General features: G+C 43.5%; 1 protein-coding gene and 1 long non-coding RNA gene across 2 annotated transcripts; one reads left to right on the top strand and one right to left on the bottom strand.

Moving 5' to 3' along the window:
- Positions 1-91: 91 nt before the first annotated feature.
- On the bottom strand, positions 92-22,106 carry pcif1 (phosphorylated CTD interacting factor 1). Its single transcript, XM_088005889.1, has 16 exons — positions 21,830-22,106; positions 20,446-20,600; positions 20,249-20,373; positions 20,044-20,169; positions 12,930-13,063; positions 12,701-12,855; positions 12,483-12,630; positions 10,678-10,761; positions 10,503-10,602; positions 9,533-9,692; positions 4,441-4,610; positions 3,639-3,725; positions 3,373-3,557; positions 3,207-3,300; positions 2,963-3,138; positions 92-1,906 (listed from the first exon to the last, which is right to left on the bottom strand). The coding sequence occupies exons 2-16, from the start codon at positions 20,570-20,572 to the stop codon at positions 1,597-1,599; spliced, it is 2,181 nt and encodes a 726-aa protein (XP_087862015.1). The 5' UTR covers positions 20,573-20,600; positions 21,830-22,106; the 3' UTR covers positions 92-1,596.
- LOC148159819 (uncharacterized) lies at positions 7,027-8,485 on the top strand. Its single transcript, XR_015762917.1, has 2 exons — positions 7,027-7,113; positions 7,412-8,485. It is a non-coding gene; the product is annotated as an uncharacterized LOC148159819 (long non-coding RNA).
- Positions 22,107-22,121: the final 15 nt, after the last annotated feature.

Genomic DNA, 22,121 nt, shown 5'->3' with positions numbered 1-22,121 from the left:
CTGACGAAAGTCCTCGGGAAGATAGACTGTGTGTGTGTGTGTGTGTGTGTGTGTGTGTGTGTGTGCAGAAGGACGAGGTGACTGGTCGTACTGGGCTTGATATATTTTTACTAGGAGAGAAGCTGCAGGTTTTCTGCAGGCAGTACGAAGGACAGAATGAATTTACACTGAAGCTGGAAGGACCCCGGAGGAGACCACCGAGTCCAGGTCTGAACTTCCTCCAGCGGGTTCATGCAGAGCAGGAGGAGCCCAGCTGTCATACGCGGCTCTACTGTACACACTCATATACATCATAAACACTTTGGTTCGGTTAAAACACACAAACACATTTCATCTCTTTAAAAAGGTTAAATTAGACCAAATAAAAACTGATCAACAGCAAAACACCAACAGACCTCAGATCAGTCCAGCTGTACACTATCTACACACAGACAGGCGCCTGATAGGTCCACCACCAGCCAATCAGAGAGCACTCACAAGTGGGAGGAGTCAACATTTTTCCTATTAAAGATGGACACATCCAGACAAAACTGGTTAAAACTAGATAAAACTGGTTCTATCCAGCTTAATCCAGACTAACCCATCCCTACAGAACCCAGACTTCTTCAGACCGGATCTATCTAGATTAAATCAGAATATACTGGATCTAACAAACATGAACCAGATTAGATTAGGTCCAACCAAATCAAACTAGATCAGACTGGATCTAACCAGACTGTAATGGATCAAAGAAATCAAAACAGACTAAAAAAAATGAATTGAACCAAATTAGATTGAAGTTCACTTGATTAAACTGGATTAAACCAGATTAATCTGGTTATATCCCATCCCAACAGAGCCCTAATCCCTTCATACCAGATTTATCTGGCCTAAACCTGTACATACTGGATGTAGCACACATGAACCAGTTTAGATTAGGCCCAAACAAATCAAACTAGATCAGACCGGACCTAACCAGAATGTAATGAATCAAAGAAATCAAAACAGATTAAATTTAAAAAAAATGCTTAACTGAACCAAACTAGATTAGAGAGGTCACCAGATTAAACTGGATTAATTTGGTTAAATTCACACCAGATTAATCTGACTTAATCCAAATCAATCTGGTGTGAATTAAATTATACAGGGTCAGACTAAAGCTCACCTTAACAGCTTGTATTTTTTAATCTCGTGTGAATCACAGAACTGGATTGGGACTGAAAGATCGTTTCCATGACTACTCGTCACAGTTTCAGGATTACCTGATGCCCCACCCCCTCTGCTGCCGAGTCCCTGCCCCCTGCTATAGGGCCTGGGTCTCAGACATGATAGCTGCCATAACAACAAATCAGGGGACGCCCCTCAGGTGGATTTTACTGCTGGAACTCTGAAGCAGTTCAGACGCCGACGTCATTCAGCTTCAGGTGAGCTTCAACCAATCAGAGCAGCCAACAGACTAAAGAGACGTAATGAAGTTTAAATGAGGCTCCGCCCCCTGATGGCGGTGGTAGATTACTGATAAGAAGTGAGAATGTGCTACAGGTGCTGGTGAGGGACTGGTGATGTTCGTAAACACACATTTACATTAGGGGCGTGGCCTGCAGTGGCCACGCCCCTCTACATCGCAGTGAGCTTGTCCTGAGGGCTGCTACTGCTGCTGCTGCCGTTGTTGTTGCTGTCATGGCCGCCAGGTGATGATATTGCGCTCTGTGTCCTATCAGAGGCCTTAGGGGCGGAGTCTCTGTCTCCAGGGGCGGACTGGGCGGGGCCAGGGGACGACAGGGAGGAAGTGCGGGACAGAGAGGGGCGGTACGCTGCCGTCAGCTCTGCCAGACGTTCCGGAGTCGGAGCCCACTTCCCGAAGCCAGCGTCGTTCTGGAGGAAGAGCACAGCGGTGCCGTGGACAGCCCGGTAGTACATGTCGTCCCTGGAAACGGAACCGGGTCAGAACACGCTTCCCAAAGAACAGAAACGAAAGAGGCAGGGACAGCGTAGTCCAAAAGTATTCATACCCCGCAAGGTTCAAAACCAGTTAAGTCACCATAATCCTAATCTTTAGGCCAGGACTTTGACTGGACTGTTACAGAACCACAGTTACTTCCAGCCAACAAAACATTTTGGTAAACCTAAAAAAAAAGAATAAAAAAAAAAAAAAGATTTTCCAAATTCAATTTTTTCTTATTAATTTTTGGACATGGATATTATTTTTTCACCATTTTATCATTCAGATAGATGCAAGGGCGGCCATGTTGGTGGACAAGCGTGTTTTGCATCTTCTTAATTTAGACTTTAAATTCAAGTAAACTCTACGACTGTCAGGGCCGGGCTTCGATTTTTTATTTTTAATTACGAGGATAACGTTGTAATATTAGGAGAATAAAGTAATAATTTTATGAGAACTCCAATACAAAGTAAATACTTCATCTTTTAACACAGTGTTTCTCCACCCTGGTCCTCAGGCCCCCTGCTCTGCATGTTTTAGATGAGCCTCTGTAACAGCTGATTCAAATGAATGCATGACCATCAGGAGATGCAGATCCTGTTAATCACCCAGAGACACAATTCAGGTGTGGCAGAAGGGAAACACGAACACAGCAGCATAAAATGATCAGCCGCTGAATTTTCAAGCAAACTGACCACTAGATGGCAGTAACCAGACGTAATCAAACCCCGATAACCAGGAGCCGTTTTTCTTTTAATTTTACAACGTTCTTCTGGTAAAATCGCGTCTTTATTCTGCTGATATTATGATGTTATAATGGAAAAACAAATTGTAGCCTGGCCTTGATACTTTTTGAAAATAATATGTTCTGTTATTTGTGATTTCTTTTTTTAGAAATGTGAGAAGCAGGAAAAAAATGTGCTTAAAATCAGAAATAGTTGATTTTGTTTCATCCAGTTCCATGTTAGGGGTATGAATAAATCTGGACTCAGCATGTCACTCTGCTAAGCCCGCCTGGCCCCATCAGAACCAGAGTGGTACCGCTTGCAGATGTGCTGGCTCCCGGAGCGATACTCGTGTTCGTATGCCGGGACGTTCAGCTGGTGCCGCAGGAACCGGCTGGCCTCCATTCGGGTCAGTGCCGGCGTCACTGGGTCGCGCCACTCAGGAACGAAGATGATGAAGGACAGCGGCTCGGAAGACCGATCCAACAGTTCCTGATGGAGACACGGACCAATGAGTCCAGAACCGGCCCGGACCCGGCCCGCAGCGACCCGGCTCTCACCTCGAAGTGCGTCACCATGGCGTCCATCAGCTCCTCGCAGAACGGCGGGTTGGCTTCGAACGAGCCGCTGACCGGGCTGAAGGACAGGAACGGCCTGAAACACACACAGCGTCAGCGCTGCCCTGATAAGCCCCGCCCACATCACCTGGCCAGGCGAGCGCCTCACCCTCTGGACCCGAAGAAGCCGTCGATGTCGGGGAAGGCGGAGCAGAACTGCTTGAAGTAGCAGTTGAGCGGCGAGGCGAAACACTCGAAGGTGACGCCAAACTGCCGGTTTAACGCCTCAAACACAGCCACCGGCAGCGCCCCCTGGAGGCCGCTGCCCTCGTTAGCACCGCTGCCAAACATCACCTGGACACAAACACACCTGGTTAACGGAGCTATCATTCCAGAACTACTGGACCGGAACCGGACCGGCTGGGGAACAGTCACCTGGTATCGCTTCAGGAGGCACCAAACTCGGGCCAGGAACTTCTCAAAGCGAGGGTCATCGATGCAGCTGTACCTGTACAGCAGCTCCTGCAGGTGGGACAGGTGGGGACAGGTCAGACAGGTGAGACAAATAGGGCAATTTTTGTGGCCGTGATAGCGAGTTAAACAGAGTTCTGCAGTCAGAAATCCACTGTGCTGTGTGTGTGTTTCAGGGAGAGAGATTCCTGATTCTGTGAGACACTCAGCCTCCAATTTTCTCGTTTTTCTTAATTTATGTCGGCGTTTTAACTCAGAATCCCACTAAAAGTAATAGCTCCCTTCTCGGGATCGAGCTGAACATTTTGATACCACTTTTGTGGGGGTGCACACAGCGGTTCGGCTGCATTAACGGTGATGGAAGAAAAATAAATAATAATAATAATAATAATAGACATTCTATTGGGTGTAGAACAGTAAGTTCCTGCCATGCATTGCATAGCAGGCCCTAATAATCAATACTTTTTGAGTTCTGCACTTCAAATTAACCAAAGTATGAAACAAACTAAAACTAAACAATATTTAACTAATAACTAGCAAACACACTTTAACAACTCATTCAGTCTGAATTAAACAGAATAAAACTAAACTCTAATGAAAAACCCCAAACTGTTGTAAGTCCAGTTTCTGTTCAGAGAGAAAATATTGGCGGCCCCCTACCACTGATTTCAAGTTCCAAAAACACAATTAATGACCAGACAGAAGGCCTGGAGAGACAGCAGAGTAATCAGATTACTCCCAGTAGTATCCAGATTACACGACTAACCAGCTTGCTGAAGTGTCCCCGGTTGACCTTGACCATCTCTCCTCTGAAGCGAAGGCAGGCCACGTCGTTCTCGAAGTGCAGCTCCACGCGGGGAAGGGCGGGGGTCGGGATCGACAGCCGGACCGGGTAGCAGTAGACGAGCCGCGACTGGGGCGGCGACGCGCAAGACTCTGCAACCACAGGGAAGCAGCAGTTATTCCCCCAGACAAACACCTGACCCGCCGCTAGGGGGCGCCATGCCAGTCAGGCCACCAGTGGTTCATCGTTTTTGTGTTAAAAATGTTAAAGGTTGACAGAAAATTTGACAAAATGATGAGTTAATGATGCTTTATTGGACAGCATTGTTCACCATACTTAACACCAAGTATAGATTACAACAAAAATACAATTAAAATAAATATTTGTAATGACGTAATCAGTCAGTGGCTCTAAATGAACTGCTGGTCACATTTAAGTTAAATAAATCAAAAGTAGAGGTGTGCCGGTTGATCACCGATCATAATCGGCCAATTTCCGTGTAAAAGTGTATGATCAGTGATCGATCACCGTCTCTTGTTGCCGATCACTAAACCGATCACCTGTATCACTTCACAGCCTGCCTGCAGCTGCTCTCCTCTTTCCTTCTCACTGCGCAGCAGCAAATCCTGTAGTGAGGAACTATAACGCTCAGAGAGTGAATGGGGACGTTTGCGAGTTGCGACAGAAAATTACCTCGAGGTGAAGCGCGTCACAACGCATCAATACAACGAATCTAATATGGCATTTAGAAACAAGAACTTGACAGAGTTTGGCTACATCGAGGCTCAATGCAGGAAAAAAGCGACCAGACAGCAGGTACAGCAGCTTAAGTCTTGGAGCTGCGGAATGAGACGCTGGTTCTGGTTCTGCTCCGACTGCCATTAATCAGAACCAGCGTTAACCAGCTAGCCAATCAGAACCAGCGTTAACCAGCTAGCCAATCAGAACCAGCGTTAATCAGCTAGCCAATCAGAACCAGCGTTAACCAGCTAGCCAATCAGAACCAGCGTTAACCAGCTAGCCAATCAGAACCAGCGTTAACCAGCTAGCCAATCAGAACCAGCGTTAATCAGCTAGCCAATCAGAACCAGCGTTAACCAGCTAGCCAATCAGAACCAGCGTTAACCAGCTAGCCAATCAGAACCAGCGTTAACCAGCTAGCCAATCAGAACCAGCGTTAATCAGCTAGCCAATCAGAACCAGCGTTAATCAGCTAGCCAATCAGAACCAGCTAGCCAATCAGAACCAGCGTTAATCAGCTAGCCAATCAGAACCAGCGTTAACCAGCTAGCCAATCAGAACCAGCGTTAACCAGCTAGCCAATCAGAACCAGCGTTAATCAGCTAGCCAATCAGAACCAGCGTTAATCAGCTAGCCAATCAGAACCAGCGTTAATCAGCTAGCCAATCAGAACCAGCGTTAATCAGCTAGCCAATCAGAACCAGCGTTAATCAGCTAGCCAATCAGAACCAGCGTTAATCAGCTAGCCAATCAGAACCAGCGTTAATCAGCTAGCCAATCAGAACCAGCGTTAACCAGCTAGCCAATCAGAACCAGCGTTAGTCTTGATTCAGTAACTCATGATTGTTTATTTTGATGCTTTTGGCTTTAATGATTGTTTCCTTTTCTTCTTGACATTATTTCATATCTGTGTTGTGAGATTTATTTGGCTCCTGTATAATTTATGGCTGAGAGCCTTACTGTTAAATATTATTGTACTGATTGCAGGTTTTTCAGTCCGTTTGACTGAACAGCTGCTGTTTTGTGCCTGCAAGTATTTAGCATGTTTTATGTCTAAATTAAGTGAATTTATTACCAGAACATTTTTCCATTTTGCCAGATCACATAGTAGCATTTATACCTCAAGCAAAACCTTAACAGGCGATGCAGGTGATCAGGTGATCAGGTGATCAGGTGATCAGCCTCATGGATGATCGGCATCAGCAGCAAAAAAGACCTGATTGGAGCGTCATTAATCAAAAGGATACAAAATTCATTTATTTATTATATTCACATAAATCTGGAGGTTTGGTTTAATGTCTGCAGCTTGGTGCAGTAATCTGACCTGCTGGTTGTGATTAGTTGCCATTTCTCAAAGTGAATGCAGGATTTAAAATAAATACTCTGACTGGATGAAAACACCTGGCTGTGATTGGCTGCAGGTTTAGCTCATTAAGATAAACTTATTGTAAATATTCTGTTTCACATTTTATATGCGCTTTAAAATATTCTACCCAGTTGCACATTCCTTTGGATCAAAGTGAGATATTTTAGCACCTCCACAGTATTTAATAGAATAAAAACAAAAAAATAATAAAATAAATAAAAAATGCCTCTCAATCCTGGTTCTAATGCAACCCATCACATATTCCACATATCATCTTTAAATTGAGACATTAAATAAAACAGTGTATGTGTTCAAAAGACCCTTATATATAGTTTAAGTTTGGTGTTGAGTATTACTCTGTATTATGTGCTTTCTGTTCAGCGTTAGTTTGTCCCTAAAGGCATACCGTAGTTAGGGCAGTGCTGACCACCTTGCCGTAACCGACGTTGCTGATATCTGGTGGGGAAGATGGCTAACCGAGCCGCTGCGCTAACACCTGGGAAAGACTTGCAAGATGTGTGTTCTCCTTATAAGTGCGTCATTGATGAGTAAGTTGCAATATTTGAGTGTTTACTGCAGCTAAATGAGTGATTTGAAGTTTATTTGTTTCCTGTTATTTCACCTGTTGCTAAGTCCGAGCTACATGCTACGTGTGTGTTGTAGAGCATTGTGTTGAACGTACATATCTACTTTCAGTGGAGCAGAGGCATGGTTATTAGTTAACCTGCCTTAGTTTGCTTAGTAATATTGACTTAGAGGTTTCCTTCTTAGTTTATCTAAGGTATAATGGTATGGTGTAATGATAGGACACCTTGAACTTATTTCCTGTATTTTCGTTTATTCTAGGAAACCACACACACATCTATGCCCATCCATGTTCATTGGATCAGTATCTGTGGTACAGTTTGGAGTACAGAGCAGTTAAAGGATCCTGCCTCGTGTCTTCATTAAACATCTGCTGCCCCTCATCCTGACATCTGGTCCGGAGCTGAATCCTGGCTGAGTGGTGTTCTGGCCGACACTCCAGGTTGAGAGCGGTGACAAACCTGAACAGCTCCCAACAGTCCTTCAACTTTAGAGCTAACTCACTTACAGTATGAGTTAGCTCATACTGTAAGCTAACTTACAGTAGCTTAACTGCTACTGTAAGTTAGCAACAGGTTCTTCAGTCACTTGGACCGTCATCCGAGATGTTCAGATCCTCGACATGCATAATGAAGGGATTCCAGGTGAACTCAAACAGATCCTGTTTGCCCTTTAATACATATGTAATCTTTTCCAGAGGGAGGGCAGATAACATCAGCCTAACCCAGCCATGGGTTTACTGTCGCTCCATGAGTCTTTCCCAGAACAATGATCTACATCTTTTCGCATTGAGCAAACTTAATTTATAAAGGTTCGTTTGTTGTTAGTATAATTATATTTTTCAGGGTACAGTCCAAACACAAACAGCTTTGAATCCAAAATTATTTGTTTGGAAATTATTTTCTCAATTACATCTTTTACCTCTTTCCAAACCAGTATAATTTTCCTAAAATAACACATCCAGTGAACCAGAGTCCCTCCATCTTCTGTACATTTTGTTCATGTAGAGAACAGTGGGGTACTCCCCATTTAACCCAGAGAAGGATTATTTTAGTTTATTAGTAATATCAGAAATTGTGGAGTACGCACTATTTAGATCAATATTATACAGGCCAGAAATGGAATCAGAATTAGAATAACTACGAACTCAACAGGATCAGTCACTGCTTAGTTTATATTACTTTTAACCCAGAAAAGGATTTAGCTCTCTTTCTTCTTTTTGTCTTTCCTATGGTTTGTTATTTTGTTTGTATTTCCTTTAAATTAATGTAAAGCTCTTTGAATTGCCTTGTTGCTGAAAATGTGCTATATAAATAAAATTACCTTACCTCTGGACATACATCAGATGTGTTATATCTATTGAGGTCCACTGGCGTCATGTAAACCCACATTAATCATGTGAATTGGATCATTTTAAGAGCTGTGTGGGCCAGTTTGCATGCTGTTTGCCAATCTTCCTCAGATAACTAGCAGTAAAGACTTACTGTAAGTCTATCATGAGATCCTTCAGATAAGTGTAACATCACTGAGTGATCAAACTGATGATACCTTTCTTCAAAATGTCCTTTGCTAGCATTTTTTCTAAAGTTGACTTGGCAGGTTTTGTCAGCTCATTATTTTGACTCATTCTTATATTCTGAGTTGAAGATATTTAAAGAAGTGTTTCTTATCTAGGCATTTATAGGTGGAAATTATAAATGCCATACGTGGACAGTTGGTGGGGTAACCAATTCTTACTGGTTTAGCGTTGAGAATTGGTTACCCCACACTGGACTGAACAGAGAAACAATTTGACTCATTTTAAAAATATATACATACATCTCTCCACACTCATATGTTTATGAAATGGATTTTTAGTATGCTTCGGAAGTTTTAATATTGAATTTGAATATAAATATGAAGAGAGAGTCAATTTTAAATCCTGGGTCTCCATGTCGGTCCAATGTGGAGAACGATTACTGTAATAAATCATCATAGAGCTCAACTGCACAGCATAATAATACAAGTGATATTTGGGCACTTCAAGCCTCCTCAGTCATATATTTTTATTTCTGTGTGATTTCATGCTTTGATTGTCTGGATCTTTTTGTCCTGCTTTATTAAGTTACAGCACAGACAGAGTAGAGACGCTGAGATAAATGTTAACGCTAAACATTATTTTTCATTCACACAGATGTATGTGCTCACATCAGTCTCACTGCGCGATCAACACAAACCTCTAAAAGCTCCACTACCACTCAGCTTTTAGAGGTTCATGTTGAGGCTTTTATACTCGACAGATAAAAATACAGAGGTATGAAGCTAACTTAACCCGTCACCAACATTACCGGTTTATTAAAAAACTACTTAGAACAAATAAAAGCAGCTCAGGTGTGTGTGTACCTGTGGAGGGGTCCTGCAGCAGGCTCAGGTGCGTCTGCCTCAGGCGGCGGCTGTATTCGGCTGACAGCTGGTAGATCTTGGAGCAGATTCCTTCCACAGAGTCTTTGGCGACGGCCGTGACGTGCGGCCCGCACTGCTGCCTCAGGTGTTCCAGGCGGTCCTGCAGACACAGGCACAGGTGAGACATCGGGGTCGCTGCACCTGTTAGGGGGCGGGGCCTGAGTATCTGCTTTCAGTTAGAAACATTTGGTTTTTGAAGGTTAATTTTAGGAAAATCCTTTTGTTTCCATAGTTCAGTGATGTCAGCGCTCAGAGCGGCCATCTTGTCTGTTTGGACTTCTAAATCAGGTCAAATCTACGACGTTGTATCAGGGCCAGACTACGATTTTTTATTTTAATTCAGAGAATAAAAGTTGTGCAGCAAAGTCGAAATATTACCAGAATAAAGTCGTAATATTAGAAGAATGAAATAATAAATTTATGAGAACTTCTACACTAAAGCTAAAAGCTTAAATGAGGAAAGTTTGCAGTGAAGTTATGCTTTGCAGCAGCAGAACTTTGTATCGACAGACTGTTTCAAAGAAAGAATCACAACCGAGCTGCTCATATTAATGCATCTCGACAAGTTTTTTTTATTAAAAATGTTTAGACGTTATTGTAAAATAATTTATTTTTTTATTGCTACATTATCAAAATTCTTGTTGCCTGGTCCTGATGCACCATCGTCCAACTCACAGAAAGGATGATTGAAAAAAATAAAAGTCACTTTTTGAACATATTTTCTGTCATTTGTACTTTTGTAAAAAATAAAAAAAAAAAAAGCAAGAAAAAAAATCTAAAATTGAATCTGTTATGAAAAAGTTTATTTCTAAGCTGGATGGCCCAGCTCTAGTTTCAATGACCTCCAGCTCAGCTCCTGATTGGCTGCTGAAGTCATGTGACAGGAAGTGATGTGATGCTGAGGCGTTACCATGTAGTCCTCCTTGCTGGCGGAGTGATCTCTGCGCAGCCAGTTCATCGTGTCCTCGGCGTTCCACTTCACCACCTTCCTGCTCTCTGGACTCGCATTCCTGCACAGGTCAAAGGTCAGCATGAGCCACGCCCACAGCGCCGTCCCACCCTGTGATTGGTCGGCTGCGGCTCACCTGGAGTCAATCATCCTCTTTGCTGCCTCGGCGTACTTAAACAGGAGTTTCCGGGCCTCCTCCTTGTACTTGATGCGGGACAACCTGATGGACACAAATGGACCAGAACCGGGTCAATCAGCAGCCAGAACCCCACCAAGCCGCATGGACCAGGGGTGAACAAACCTTTGGTCACGCGAATCAAAATCTTCAGACCAGAAATACTCACGAGTCATAAAAACATAATAATTTTAAAACCTAAAATGACCAAAATGTTGATGTTTTTACCTGCTCAACAGTAAACTAAACATGAAATATTTTACCTAAACAAAGTAATCAGACATTTTTACAGAAACAGGATTGTAGATCCAAAACTAATTTTCCCACATTTTCCTGGTTTCCCAGAGTAAAATTCAACCATTTTAAAAGGTAAATTTTCACAACTTTACAGAAAAACAATTTGGAGATAAAAACAATTCCAAAAAAAAAAAAGAGTTTCAATTCACTGTTATTTGATATCAGTAATAACTGGTATTAATACTTTTTGTGATAATATTCTACATTCTACAGCAGGGACAAGGAAACAAAAATAAAACAAAATCTTATGTTTTGAAATGTCTCCTGAACACCCGACTAGTCTGACAACAAATCTAACAAAAATCCACCAATTTCAAACAGCATTGTTTAACATATCAAATATAAGATGATCAAACTGAGTCATTGGGAATAACAATATTTATTACATTAAATAATTCAAACAAATCCCGTTAATGTTAATGACCTTCCTGATCAAATTAAATACTAAAACACAATATGCAAAAAAACGTACAGATATTTTCTCATAAAGTTTCCTGGAATTTAGCAAATAGAAATAATTCAGGTATTTCTAACTGAGTTTATTCAGATTTAACTTCAGACAGCGAGGAAGAAAAACATTTGGAGTTTGTAAATATCTGTTTTCAACTGTAAATAACATTTTCCAAATTTAAGCTTTTAATTAAACCTTAGATCAGGGGTCCCCAAACTTTTTCCTGCGAGGGCCACATAGCTGTTCCTTTCTCTGGTCGGGGGCCGCTCTCAGGTTTTGTAGAAAGAAACCTTAGAAAATTCTTGTCGACGGAGGGGGGGAGGGAGGAGGAGGAGGAGGAGGGGGGGGGGGCTGTTCTGTCTTTGAAACTGTCGAGGGGGGGGGGGAGCGCGACGACACATTCGCGCTTTTAGATAGATTTTTACCCAGAATGCAAATGGAAAAAACCGTGAGTGAAACGGGGACTGACTAGTATATATTCCATTGAGGGAAAGTTAGTTTCACATCTGCTCAAGCCCCCTGGTGGTTGAAGAAAAATCCACATATAAACCGGAAAATACAATATATGAAAAAAAAACACTGAATGCTCTCTGGTATGAGGAGGCGGGCCGGATCCGGCATTGTTCAGGGGGCCGGACCAAATGACGTGGCGGGCCGGATCCGGCCCGCGGGCCGTAGCTTGGGGACCCCTGCCTTAGATTGAACTTTATTACAAAACTGTGTAGTTTGAATTTCAAGAACTTTCAAGGACTTTACACAAAAATCAAGAATTTCCCAAACCTTAAAAACATCTCAATGAAATTCAAATATTTAAAAAAATTTTAATCACGTTGTGTTGCATCCTACATTTTTGTAAGTAGATTTTAATTAAAAAGTCGTAGTTTTGTTCTAATTTATTTAACTTATTCCTTTGGTGTGGTCAGCGGGCTGCACAAGATCAGTCCAGAGGCTGAGAATGGCCCAGGAGCCCCACATTGAGCACCGCTGCCCTACCTGGACCAGGGTTCAGGTTCCCTACCTGATGGGAATGTCGTTCATGACCTCCCGGAACATGGACGGCGAGACGGCGGGCTCACACTCGCTGGGCAGCAGCGGGTCCAGGCCTTTATCGATCACCTTCCTCTCCAGCAGCCATCGGTTGAAGGATTCCCGCGGCGGGTCGATGCCTGCAGCAGACACACACACCAGATGAGGCGCTCTGCGGGAGCGAGGCGCCGTCAGTGGACGCTCCCCTACCTTCTCGCTGGTGGCACAGCTCGTGGTAGTGCTGCCGCAGCTTGGTGACCAGCTGCGCCCGCTGCAGCTCAATCTCGGGGTGCGGCGGCAGGTGATTGGCTGCCGAGCGCTCTCTGATCACAGCGTTGGTCTGGACGTCCAGATCCCAGTAGATCCTGGAACGACAACCCACATGCAGTCACTGAACGCCCCAGCAGGGGAGCGCGGCGCAGCGGGGCGGGGCACTCACACGGCCGGTCGGTAGGGGGCCGGCGCCGGGCTGGGCGTGGTGGGCGTCGTTGCTGGAACCTGCTTCTCCTCGGGGGCGGAGCTCCACGGTTTCACTCCAGGTGTGCTGGGAGAGATGGGCGTGGTCGGCTCCACCTGTAAACACAACTGGACTCAGTTACCCATCAGCCACTGCTCATCAGTCACTGATCACATGACCCAACATGGATGCTTTATTCTAGAGCTGGAATGATTTATTTGTGATGCTTTGCAACTAATTTAGTAATCAACTCCAACTCCACTGCAGTAAACAAACTGCAGGGGTTTTGATATCCTTGTCTGTTTATTCAGGTGCCAACAGGAGCCTCCCCACCTTCATGTGGTGGGATGAAGGTGGGATGCAGCACACAGCTGCAGAAGATCCTTCCTTCTGACAGACATCGATAAGTCTTCATCAATAATTTATGAGTTACACCAACATTTAATTTCCCTTTGGGATTAATAAAGAGCTTTTCAATTAGAATTGAATTTGAAAAAAAAAAATTATGGAACAAGTGTGAATAGCAATCTGAACTTTAGTAAAGTTTCACAAATCCCAAACATGGATTAAAATAATCTGCTATTAGAGCAGAATAATTCAGTCCAGGTTTGAAGCGGTTCCATAAAAGCAGGTTCCCACTGGAATTTAGAAAGAAATTCCATGACTTTTCCATGACTCTCCCTGACCTTCAGTATAATTTTCCATGACCCACATAGAACAGGTTCATAAAGAAAAGCATATGACTGAAAGACCAAGTGGAACTACAGGGAGCCTGTAATCTGCAGGCAGAAGGGGAGGAAAAATAAACGACAAAAATGTGGAAATGAAGCCCAACAGACAGGGATGAACTGAAAAGTGTCAACACATTGAGGAATCACATGAGGATGTCAAACAAAAACATATTAGCAGTAATGCAAACACAAGCTTGTACATGTACGTACACTAACCGACAGACAGGAACACACATCGCAACACCACTAGTCTTCAACTGGAGGCTTATCTGATGATTAAATATACATTGTTAATAAAATAGAATAATAATATCCACTACATTGCGCACAGAGCATTACAAAAACAAAGAATGGTTCTCACTGAGAACCGCTCTTTGCTATGACTGATAGTAAAGAGCCGTTCAGAGGAATCGGATCGTTCCTGAACGATATTGCAGACTTTGGTCACAGTATAGTCTGTGCGACACAGGGCCGGACTCAGGAGGGCGTGGGCCCCTGGGCCTGAGCCACTGTGGGGCCTCTACCGTAATCAGCCACCATCTCCTATTGCTCTGCCATGACGGAGGGCTAACCAGGTCAACTCTCTATTTGCACGGTTTACAACAGTCAACCCGAGTTAATGACTTTTTTCGCTATATTTTGCGGACACACACGCACACACAAATCAGCAAGTCAGATTTTTTAAAGATCGGTGATCGGCCAGAAAATTCCAGTCAGTGCATCGCTGCTTTCTTTTTGATCTGTCTGCAGTTGATTACTGTAATCAATGTAAAGACCATTATTGCAAACAAATTACATTTAGTAGTTATTAAAGAAATACTTGAATGTCCCGAATACATCTACATATTTGACAGGACATTCCTAAGGAAGAAAAACTTGACTATGTTCTCCATTCATTCTCTATGTACTGTATTTATTTATCCTTCAATCTATCTTTTTTATGTCTCTCTTTCAGACAGTCAGGCTGAGTACTTCCCCTCTGACAGCCAAACCTGGTCAAAACTTTTACTTTATGGCTGGACTTTAGCTGCTGTTTCCCTTTAGAACGGTTCCTCCCGCCGCTGCTAGCTGGAGGCTAATGGTGCGTTCACATCAAACGCCTCTGGTTTACATTCAAAGTCTATGCGGAGCTCAGATGCGCCAAACGGTTTGAAACTCGGCGCAATGGCCCTCCACAAAGACTTTGAATGTAAATCAGATGCGAGTTCTGTTGCGTGTTTCCAGTCACTGAAACCCGTTTCAAAGCACCACTGACTTTTAGCATCATTAGAAATACGACATGCAAAGCAAAACACAGCCGCGGTGGATGGAGGATAACTCAGCCTCTTTGGGTGTTCTCACCTCCTGGAGCTGGCATTCAAAGCGCGATCTAGAGAGGAGTCGTTTTTTATTTTTTTGCAAACTTGAACCATTCCTTTCAAATTGATATCTATATTTTGACAGCTCCCTGCTTCTTGTTCAGCCCAGTAAGCCCACACCAGCTCATCAGATTTTACCCGAAGCGCAGGATCAATAAAGTCCGGATTATCCGGTCGTCGTTGCGACTAGTGAAGATCGAGCTTCCACCGCCTGTGACTCCGCAGCACCAGATCAGACCCCGATCCAGGTTCTGCTGTTAGCAAGGTTAACGTTCAAGAAGCCGAGAGGGACTGTGGTTCCGTTTAAAAAAAAACTTGTCTTGAATATTTTCATCACCTCTCTGTCGCGCTTCTCTTTTTCTTTCTTCTCTGCGCTCCGCTGTCATACTTTCTGTTGTCTGCCATCGTGAGAAATGACTCCATGACCCTGACGCTTTCGCACAAGACCAGCGATTAGTCGGACGTCTTCTCCCACTCCAAGACAAACTGCGCATGTCTCAGAGCGCGAGCGAGTTAAAGGGGGCGACGGCTGCCAGCGGAAACAGAAACACGTCATTAGTCAGTCGCTTTATGGCTGGGATTTGAATCGGTATGTTTAGCATCCAGTGAAAACAAAGATGAAATAAACTGGATATTAGGGCTGAAACGATTCCTCGAATGATTCGAGTACCTCGATTACTAAAATTCCTCGAGGAAAATTTACCTGCCTCGAAGCTTCGTCAATTTATGTTTTATTAGTTAGCGCACCGTGTTCCGGCCGGGACTTCATTTGCGTTGCGCGGAGCTCTCACTTCCGCCTCTGAGTTGTTGACAAAAGCTAAGTCTCAGCGGCATAAAGTCCAATCTTCAAGATTGGCCCGTGGGGATTTTATTGATTGATGATAATGCCCGACTTTTTATCGTTTTTGGGGAACCAATAAGCATCCTTAAAATGACTGGGGGAATGCCTGGAGTACGGCAGCATTTCTCCTCCGGGGCTGCTGGTTGAAAGCGAACGGCGGGAAGAGCGCTGAGGTGAGCGGATAGCCTGAACAGGGCGGGCGGCTGAGTAGCTGATGCTTACCGTGTAAATGTAGCTTTACCGACGAACCGCACAATAAATTTCATATCCCGGTCTGAAGAAACGGGTGGCGGAGCGCATCGTACATGGCTGGTAGATGAGTTTCTGAGTGTGACCAGTGAAGGTGTCGTAAATATCCCGTATTGCTTCCCCCCGTGTTCGTCCCCCGGTCTAACGGTTCGTCAGTCCGCTGGTCTATTTCCTCCCCTCCATCTTACGTTCGTTCATTCGCCCTCTCCTCCCACTCCAGGCGGCATTTCCCGTATTTTCAAACCCAAAGCGTGACAGGTTAGGTGGCAAGGTGAGTTTAATTAATCTATTAAACTCACTGAAGATGAATACATAAACTAAAAGATGGATTGTAGACATTTTTTATAAGCATATTTGTGAGCCTGCCTCTTTGTTATTAAATTCAATATAATTTCAGATTTTTCTATAACTTTTCTTCAGGTTAACTTAGAAAGTGAGCTATTATTGTTACAGGTTAGTTTTCTAAACTACAAAAAAGCAACTGTTAGGGATGCTCAAATATGAAAAATTGGACTGATACTGATACCTGATAGTAACACCGGTATTATGCCAGATTTACCAATATTTCATTTTATAATTTTTTTTTATCCGATTACTCGATTACTAAAATATTCGTTTAAAACAGCCCTAGACGATATGCTGGCAATTTAGTGACATTTCCACAGTTGTGGTCTTGAAATAAAATCCCAGCACTCAATGTCCAACACCGAGACCAAATGGGTCGAGTCCGAGAGGAAACCCACAGAAAAATACCATAGAAAAAAATAGCATTTTTTGCCCTTATTTGCAAATTCCATGACTTTCCATGACCTGAAATGAAATTCCATAACTTTTCAGGTCTTGAAAATACAAAAAATAAAATTCCATGACTTTCCAGGTTTCCCATGACCGGTATGAACCTTGTAAAAAGTGGTGAAATCAACCTTTATTGAAGATAAAGGTTTCACAAATATGGTTTTAAATATTCTGTTATTAGTTTAGAATAATCCATTCCAGGTTTGAAGTGTGTAGGTGTTGTAGTTTTTTAACTGGAGTAGATCAAATATGCTGAGGGTAGTGAAAAATGAAGTGGAATCGCCTCTTATTTGTTCCCGGAATCGGAAACCAACTTCAGCTTCGTTTGCTGGGATCCGCCTCTTCCTGCTCACATCTGTATTTTATTTAAACAGTTTTCGCTTCTGAGGACGCGATGAGAAACCAGGTGGATGTTTACGAAGGCCGAGAGCAGCACAATGTTTGTTTTCCGTTTTTAGGCAACCGTGACATCAGCAACTGAAGGCAACATCGGTAATAGCGGTCCACCACCACCATTTTAATATTTCAGCAACAACTCGCTGCCACATAAAGAACGATTCCGTATTTTACAAGAGGGGTCCTCCCATGTTCTACCCAAAACTAACGCACATTAGCGAATGAACTGAAGTTACAGCGCAGCCTGCAGTTAGCGCCGTGTGCGCCAGAATCTCACAGTTTATCAAGAAATTTATCTCAATCCATTATCAGGTAACATTGTATGCATAACTTACTTTTGAAAAAGTATCAGTGCGGTGAGCCTTCAAGTGCCGCTTAAGTTTCCTAGCGTTTTGTCCAGAGTTTAAATCCACATGTGGCGCTGCGTCCCTCAACGATTCAGCTCTTCTTTCAAAAAGAGTTGTTCATAGCCTCAGGAATAAGTCCATAAATCCTTTCTGGGTTTGCATCCACCGAGTCTCTTCAAGTAATGAGCTGCATCAATTATGATTGAGTAACGTCAGATGGTGGGCGTGGCCAAACACATCACCGTCACTGAAATGTTTCATCTCCTTACGAAAACTCACAGACGTCTTGCCATGTCTTAGTCATCAAATGTTACTTTAGTCATCATCTCATTATTGTCATAAAAAAGAGGAATCAACGAAATAACATCGTTATCCTCATCGTTACCAAAATCAACATGGCTGCTTTTTTCTTAGGGCTCAAACATTTAATCAAATCCAGTACTGAAGAAATCGTCAACTAATTTAGTAATCAATTAATCATCAACTGGGGCATACAGACTCAAAAAAGGCCGTTTGCTTTAAGACCAACACCCTGAGAGCAGGACTGAAGACCAAACAGTTCAAAAATATAAATGTTTAGGATTTAATACAAGAAAAAAATCTTTGTAAATCTGTTCTACCAGAACTCCTCTTTCAGCTTCACCTGGTTAAGCGTCTGGTAAAAAAACAAAAGCCCATAATAATCTCCTATTGAGCATCTTAGACCATCTCATTATAGGTTCATCCTAAAAATAATCATCAGATCAGCCCTACACTGTCCTGATATTATATTATTTATATGCAGATGCATCATTTGCTACAAATTATCAAGTGTTCATTAAAGGAATGCTGCTGTATAAAATATACAGCAACATTGTATAAAATAAGCTAGGGCTGAAACGATTCCTCGAATGATTCGAGTACCTCGATTACTAAAATTCCTCGAGGAAAATTTACCTGCCTCGAAGCTTCGTTAATTTATGTTTTATTAGTTAGCGCACCGTGTTCCGGCCGGGACTTCATTTGCGTTGCGCGGAGCTCTCACTTCCGCCTCTGAGTTGTTGACAAAAGCTAAGTCTCAGCGGCATAAAGTCCAATCTTCAAGATTGGCCCGTGGGGATTTTATTGATTGATGATAATGCCCGACTTTTTATCGTTTTTGGGGAACCAATAAGCATCCTTAAAATGACTGGGGGATGCCTGGAGTACGGCAGCATTTCTCCTCCGGGGCTGCTGGTTGAAAGCGAACGGCGGGAAGAGCGCTGAGGTGAGCGGATAGCCTGAACAGGGCGGGCGGCTGAGTAGCTGATGCTTACCGTGTAAATGTAGCTTTACCGACGAACCGCACAATAAATTTCATATCCCGGTCTGAAGAAACGGGTGGCGGAGCGCATCGTACATGGCTGGTAGATGAGTTTCTGAGTGTGACCAGTGAAGGTGTCGTAAATATCCCGTATTGCTTCCCCCCGTGTTCGTCCCCCGGTCTAACGGTTCGTCAGTCCGCTGGTCTATTTCCTCCCCTCCACCCCATCTTACGTTCGTTCATTCGCCCTCTCCTCCCACTCCAGGCGGCATTTCCCGTATTTTCAAACCCAAAGCGTGACAGGTTAGGTGGCAAGGTGAGTTTAATTAATCTATTAAACTCACTGAAGATGAATACATAAACTAAAAGCTGGATTGTAGACATTTTTTATAAGCATATTTGTGAGCCTGCCTCTTTGTTATTAAATTCAATATAATTTCAGATTTTTCTATAACTTTTCTTCTGGTTAACTTAGAAAGTGAGCTATTATTGTTACAGGTTAGTTTTCTAAACTACAAGAAAGCAACTGTTAGGGATGCTCAAATATGAAAAATTGGACTGATATTGATATCTGATAGTAACACCGGTATTATGCCAGATTTACCAATATTTCATTTCATAATTTTTTTTATCCGATTACTCGATTAATCGTAAGAATAATCGATAGATTACTCGATTACTAAAATATTCGTTTACAACAGCCCTAAAATAAGCTTAAGCAGTACACTGAAAAATCTGCAGAACGTGCCAATTTTGTAATCCGATTAATCGTCAGCATAATCAATTACTAAAATAACTGTTAGTTGCAGCCAATATTAATTTTTACAGCAAATTTTTACTTAGTTTTAATCTTTTAACTAAAAAGACATTTAGTTTTAGTTATAATTTAATCAGAATTGTTTTAGATTGTCTAGTTTTAAACCACTAATTATTAAATATTTTGTCAACAAATGTATGTGCAATGTAAAAACTTATTCATCAACACAGAAATGCATCATATTTGTAACCAGTGATGGGGAAATGATCCAAATTTATCCGATTAATGGATAAATAATGGATTATTGAAATAATGGTTAGCTGCAGCCCTTGTTTTTTACCTTTGTCCGTTTGAAACTGTTAGGCCCCGCCCCCTGCTCCTCAGAGCTCCTCCTCTTCCTCTGGCCGTTTCCAAGGTTACCATCTCCCCCCTCTGCGGGAGCTGCGTTCAGACCCAGTGGGTCAGACTGAAACAGATCAATGAGTCATCAGCGCTGGAGCTGATTGGTTGATTGACTGCTAAATCGATTGGTGGTGCAAACTCACGATGACATCATGCTGACCCAGCACAGGCACCTCCCACAGGCTCTGATTGGTGAATCTGTTGAAGTAGTAGGGCCGGTTCTCCCTCCTGGACCAACACTTGGACCATCCAGCCTGGACCAACTCATCTGGCAGGACAGATGAGACATTAGAGCCGGAGACAGGTGGTACAGGGACAAGTCAGAGGACAGGTAGGGTACCTGGAAGCTCAGGTGATTTGGAGGTGGTGGATGGAGAAAGGGGTGGTCCGTGAGAGGAGGCGGGGCCAGAGGGTGGCACCATGGTGGCCGCCTCCCCCTTCACAGATCCCTGGCTGTTATTGGACATTTCAGCTGTTCATCACAATCATGTGGACCTGACAGGAAGAGACAGGCTTTCAGAATAAAAGACAGAGGAAGTAAAATGGTCCACACTTTTTTCAGCTAAAAATTAACTGAAGCCTAATATTTTAACCCAAGAGGAGATGACGGCCTCAAAACTAAAAACGCCAATGATTTTTCATCTACAGGTGAATTAATGAACATTCTGGGCGTCGTTGGACTTTTAGCTGAATTAAATAAAAAGAACATTTGATAAAGGTTCAAGGCATGAATGGGGATGATCTTTAAATTTATTTATTTTATGATTTAAAACTGTGAAAACCATATATCACCAACCAGGAAAAGCTTCAGTGATTCTCCGACTAAAAAAATAAAATGCTGTTTCATTATCAGGTTAAATAGAGTGAATATTTCCTCCTGGTGCTCAGCTTCACCTGAACATCAACACGTCTTTTCCTCAGGGGTCAAGGGGGAATCAAACTCACAACCTAACTATTGCCACAAGAATGCTCTTAAAATGACAGGTGTGGGTTCTGATTTTATCCTGGTTCTGATGGATTAATCCGGACCACCTGAGTCTGGACCAACCAGTCTGTGTAAGACTGGAGAACTGAATGGAAGAACGTTCCTTCAGAGATGAAACCTGGTTGATCAGGAGCTGATCGGCACCTGTCCATCAGCGCCGGGTCGCTTCTGATCCATCAGCGCCTGATCGGTTCTGTTTAACTAGCAGCAGATCGGTTCTGATCCATCTGATTTTATGTTACTGTTTGAAGCTTTTCGGTTGTTTTTCTTCTCAGACGCAAGATCTAGCGCCATGGTTACACGCATGCGCGCTGAGAGCCAGCGCAAACAGGGAGGAGGGGGAGGAGGACAACAAAAGGCTGCGGCTGCTGCTCGAAGCCCGCGCTCCGCTATCGGAGACCGCGGCGATTACTACTACTCCGAGGAGCAGCCAGACCGCCTGAAAGTGTGCCAAATCCCCGCGGACTGGGCGGCCTAACCCGATAGCTGCTCTGACAGTGGCCAATAGATGATTTTGTCGGACTCTGAACTCCGATCCGCCGCCACCGCTAAGCTCCAACTCCTCTCAAAGATGGCGGACACGCCCCTGCCACAGCTCTGCGCGCCTTTACCAACATTTCTGCTCTGAAATCTCGACCCTAAGGCTCCACAGCCCCGGAACCGCCTCCATCCGCAATACGAAGCTTTAAGCCGGCTGTCGGTGTGTTTCTAGAACTCCTACGGGGTCTGCTGCTCTTACCTTGCGTGGTGAAACAGCAGACAGTTGGGGCTTCTCCGCGCTGCTTCTCAGTCGTCCGCTCCGCTCCCTCCCCGCCTGCTCAGACATCTTTACAGGGACCCGGGCACAGCCACTGCGCAGGCGCGGCGGCTGACCCGCTTCCGGTGTCGACGTGTCTGCTTCCCGGCGCCATGTTGAGGAGGTCAAAGTGTTTAAACCACAACGAAGTGAAGCCCAGAATTGAATTGAACTGGATTTCAGTCACCAAACTGAGAGAATTAACACAGACCTTTTGAAAATCACAGTCCGAGGC

The sequence above is a fragment of the Poecilia mexicana genome, unplaced genomic scaffold (assembly GCF_051168715.1).
Source record: "Poecilia mexicana isolate PSO_F unplaced genomic scaffold, ASM5116871v1 scaffold_5, whole genome shotgun sequence".
Lineage (NCBI taxonomy): Eukaryota > Metazoa > Chordata > Actinopteri > Cyprinodontiformes > Poeciliidae > Poecilia > Poecilia mexicana.
This window is presented reverse-complemented; position numbering and strand designations above follow the sequence as displayed.

What these genes read in the sequence shown, in the direction of transcription:
- pcif1 (XM_088005889.1), bottom strand. Translation starts at nt 20,572, where the DNA reads ATGTCCAATAACAGCCAGGGATCTGTGAAGGGGGAGGCGGCCACCATG. An exon ending in GCCCCCTACCGACCGGCCGT is followed by an intron (nt 12,856 to 12,929) that starts GTGAGTGCCCCG and finishes TTGTCGTTCCAG; the next exon opens with GATCTACTGGGATCTGGACG. An exon ending in ATGAACGACATTCCCATCAG is followed by an intron (nt 10,762 to 12,482) that starts GTAGGGAACCTG and finishes TGTGTCCATCAG; the next exon opens with GTTGTCCCGCATCAAGTACA.